General features: G+C 55.2%; 1 protein-coding gene across 3 annotated transcripts in view; it reads right to left on the reverse strand.

Annotated features, from left to right (window-relative positions):
* Positions 1-270: 270 nt before the first annotated feature.
* MAFF (v-maf avian musculoaponeurotic fibrosarcoma oncogene homolog F) overlaps positions 271-3631 on the reverse strand; it is a 15805-nt gene continuing 12444 nt past the window's right edge. For 2 of the 3 annotated variants that reach the window (XM_011964234.1, XM_011964236.1), the window contains exons 2-3: positions 2890-2956; positions 271-2364 (exon numbers count right to left, since the gene is read on the reverse strand). In XM_011964234.1, the coding sequence (XP_011819624.1) occupies positions 1906-2364; positions 2890-2925 (495 nt within the window). In that variant the 5' untranslated portion in view covers positions 2926-2956 and the 3' untranslated portion in view covers positions 271-1905. Of the gene's footprint in view, positions 2365-2889; positions 2957-3074; positions 3237-3631 lie in introns of those variants that run through there. The other variant, XM_011964233.1, reaches the window with a different exon arrangement.

The following is a 3631-nucleotide window of genomic DNA, read 5'->3' on the forward strand; positions in this document are numbered from 1 at the left end:
TACAGGTGTGAGCCACCATGCTCCACCAGAATGTAGCTCTAAATTTCATTGTGTTCATGGCTTTGTCTTCCCCAGGAGCTCCTGTGCTCTAAGCAACCAAAAGGAAGCATCGAAGTTTCAGCACTGCTGGTCTCTGTAGCCGTCTCCACCCCACCATGCAACAGCTGGTGATGTGCACTAGCCCTCCCCACCACCAGAGGCCCTACAGGGTTGAAAGCAGACACCCATTCTAGACACCCCTCCCCAACAAAGATAGTCCAAGATACACACTTATTCTCTGTGGAAAAAGAACTTGACTTTATTTAGAAAGTCTACAAAATACAGAAGGCGATAACTCGCTTGCTGTAAGTCAGGAAATAAATAAATTCTAGGAGCCGGGCAATATTTTTAAACTTTTTTTTTGAGACAGGGTTTTGCTGTGTTGCCCAGGCTGGAGTGCAGTGGTGTGATCTCAACTCACTACAACCTCTGCCTTCTGGGCTTAAGTGATCCTCCTGCCTCAGCCTCCCAAGTAGCTGGGACTACAGGCATGATGAGCCACCAAGCATGGCTAATTTTTGTATTTTTTGTAGAGATGGGGTTTCACCATGTTGTCCAGGCTGGTCTCAAACTCTTGGACTCAAGCGATCCCCCTCCTTGGCCTCCCAAAGTGCTGGGATTACAGGTGTGAGCCACCGTGCCTGGCTTAAACATTTTTTGTTGTTGCTATCCGGCTTTCCCTAAATATAAGATAAAATGTGATTTATTTGCAGATATAAAATATAAAGTCCAGCTCAGGGCCATACGCCACTTTCCCCAGGGAACAGGAGCTCAGGCTCTGGCTGGGGAGAATAACTTAGATCCGTGCAATAAATAAAACAGTGGGGAGGGGCAGTGTGGACAGTGTTGGGGGAGGGACTTGAGGCCGGGCTTCCCAGGTGAATGACAGTCAAAGGCAGGGGTCAGCCCCCACCACACAGTGGTCACTGACAGGGGTCGAGGTGGTACCCTTCTTCTTAGGACCCCACTCCAGGCTGTAGTAGGACTGCAGGGTCTGTCTCCTTGTCTCCCTATTTGCCACAGCAGTCCATGGCCCCGTTTCTCTGACTGGCCAGCCCCCGGACACCCTGGCTGCAGGGATAGCCTAGGGCTGAACCAGGCCAGCTCCTTCCCACTCTTCCATCCACGTCACCTTCTCTCTCCCTCTGCTTCTCTCCCCCTCCCTTGCAGCGAGCGGTCTCCCAGGCCAGGGATGCCCTCCCACCACCTTTCTGAGTCCCTATCCACTGTCCCCCTGAAAACCACAGCTGGAATCTTAGGGCAGCAGTGAGGAAACCCAGGTTTTGGTCCCAGCACAACCACTAAGTGAAATGTGACCTCGGGCCTGTTTCCCCATCTGTGAACTGGGTTTCACTAGTCTTCCTACCCACTCTTTTAGTTTCGGAAGGTCAGGCACCCCCAGGCCTAAACCAGAGGTGGAGGCATCTCTTCAGTGCAATCTCTCAGCAGGACGGCCCGTAAGTCACAGACAGCCAAACCTAGCTCTGAATCCTGGGAGGGTTTGGAGGGCATATTGGCACAATCAGAGCAGTTTCCAAGATGAGGGGTGCCCTCTTCTCCCCCAGCAGCTGTTCTCTAAGCCGGCTCTGTATCTCTCAATCTAAAAAGGCTAAACTTTCAGCCAAGGGCGATCCCAGATCCAGACCTCTGTCCCATCCCCAACCTACTAAAGTTCCCCTTCCCAGGGCCATTCGGTCCCAGTTTTGGGGGCTGCAAGAGGAAGACAGGGCCCACGGAGGGAGTGTGTGTGCACCAAGGGGCCAGTGCTGCAGAGAAATGGGGCCTGGGCACAGAGGCGGCGCTCAGGCACTTTGGGGAGGGAGCTGGAGCCGGAGGGGCGTGGCTGGGGCATGGCGGGGGCGGGCACTAGGAGCAAGAGGCCGGGCCGTGGGCGGGGTCCGCTCCGGGGGCGGGGCCAGACCCCGAGCCCGGGGTGGATTTGACGATGGTGATGACGCTGGCTGGCGCCACGAGCGTGGTGGGCCCGCGGGCTGCGGCCACTGAGCGCGCGAAGCCCTGCAGTGCCTCGCACTTGCCGCGCAGCGCGTCGAGCTCCAGGCGCATGGCGGCGTTCTCGCGCGCCAGCTTGTCCACCTCGCGCTCCAGCTCCGACTTCTGCTTCTGCAGCTCCTCCTTTTGGCACACGCGCTTCACGCGGCAGCTGGCGGCGTAGCCGCGGTTTTTGAGTGTGCGGCGCCGCTGCTTGAGCCGTGTCACCTCCTCGGCCGAGAGCCCGCGCAGGTGCCGGTTCAGCTCGCGCACCGACAGCCCCATCAGCGCCTCGTCCGACAGGTGCGGCGTGTTCTCACTCAGCTCTCGCTTGATCTGCGGGCATGGGGAAACTGAGGCCCAGGGACTGGGGACGGTGCCCCGCTCCACACCTCGGTGTTCCTCTTTCACCGCCTTAGCCGCCGAGGTGGTGGTTGGACTTGATCCAAAACCCCGAATGGGAGCAGGAATCCACGAAGGGGAAACCAGGCCAAACTAGGATCCGGACACAAAAGGAGGCCACCCCGGGGCTCAACCAGAATTCTAACCTAGCGCCAAGCCCTGGACTCAGCCAGAGAAACCCAGCCCGGAAAGCACCTTTGAATGCCCCAGGGGGAATTGACTCGATGGGGAAGGAGGATGGAGAGGGAAGTGACCTACCCCAGGGACATGCAGCCTGTGACCAGAGCCCAGGTCTCCTAGTCCCAGCCTGTGGCTGTGGCCCTTCCCTTCGGCATCATGAAGGCCTGGTGCCTGCTGAGCCACCCAGGGGATTCCAGGAAAGAAGGGGAAGTTGGGATGAGGAGGCTCTGCATGGGCAGGGAGGGAGAGCTTCACTGGGTTGACAGGCTGCCTCCTCACCTTTAGAGCTTTGCTGGATAGGGGATCCACAGACATGTTTGCAGAAGGTGCCCTCTGGGCCGCAGACCTAGGGTAGAAAGGAGGTCAAAGTCACCTTGTTTTGTTTTTGTTTTCCCATTTAGAATAAAATCCAAACTCACTACCTTGCCATTCAAGGCCTCTGCTATCTTAGAACTGATTCATACCTGCTACCCTCTCTCCACATTGCTCCACAGGCCTCCTTGAATGGCTCCTTCCAGCCTGGGAGCTGTGCACATGCTGTTCTCTTTACTGTTCTAGCTCCCCATGGTGACTCGTCATCATTTAGGTGTTTGCCCAGTGTCACCTCCTCGAGAGGTCTTCTTTGACCATTCCGGCTAAACGCCTCTTTGTGTCACATCACATAACCCCGCCTATTAACCCTTGTAACAGTCACCTCTTCTGCATTTCTCATGCTTGGTTCCTCATCTATGATCTGTTTCTCCTTCCCACTCCTCCTCCACCAAAACGGAAGCCCATGAAGGCAGAGGCCTTGCCTGTCTCACCATGGCATCAATATGCCTAAATAAGTGCTTGGTATATAGTAGATGGCTCAGTAAGTATGCACCACCAAATGAATAGATGTCCCTCTCCTGACCATTCTTCCACATGGGGCTTGGATATGTGCCTTTGATTTGATTTTTCAGAACTTTTCTTTCATTTTTTTTTTTTTTTGTTTGAGACAGTCTTTCTCACCATGGCATCAATATGCCTAAATAAGTGC

This window comes from Colobus angolensis, unplaced genomic scaffold, assembly GCF_000951035.1.
Source record: "Colobus angolensis palliatus isolate OR3802 unplaced genomic scaffold, Cang.pa_1.0 Scaffold65, whole genome shotgun sequence".
In the NCBI taxonomy this organism is placed as follows: Eukaryota; Metazoa; Chordata; class Mammalia; order Primates; family Cercopithecidae; genus Colobus; species Colobus angolensis.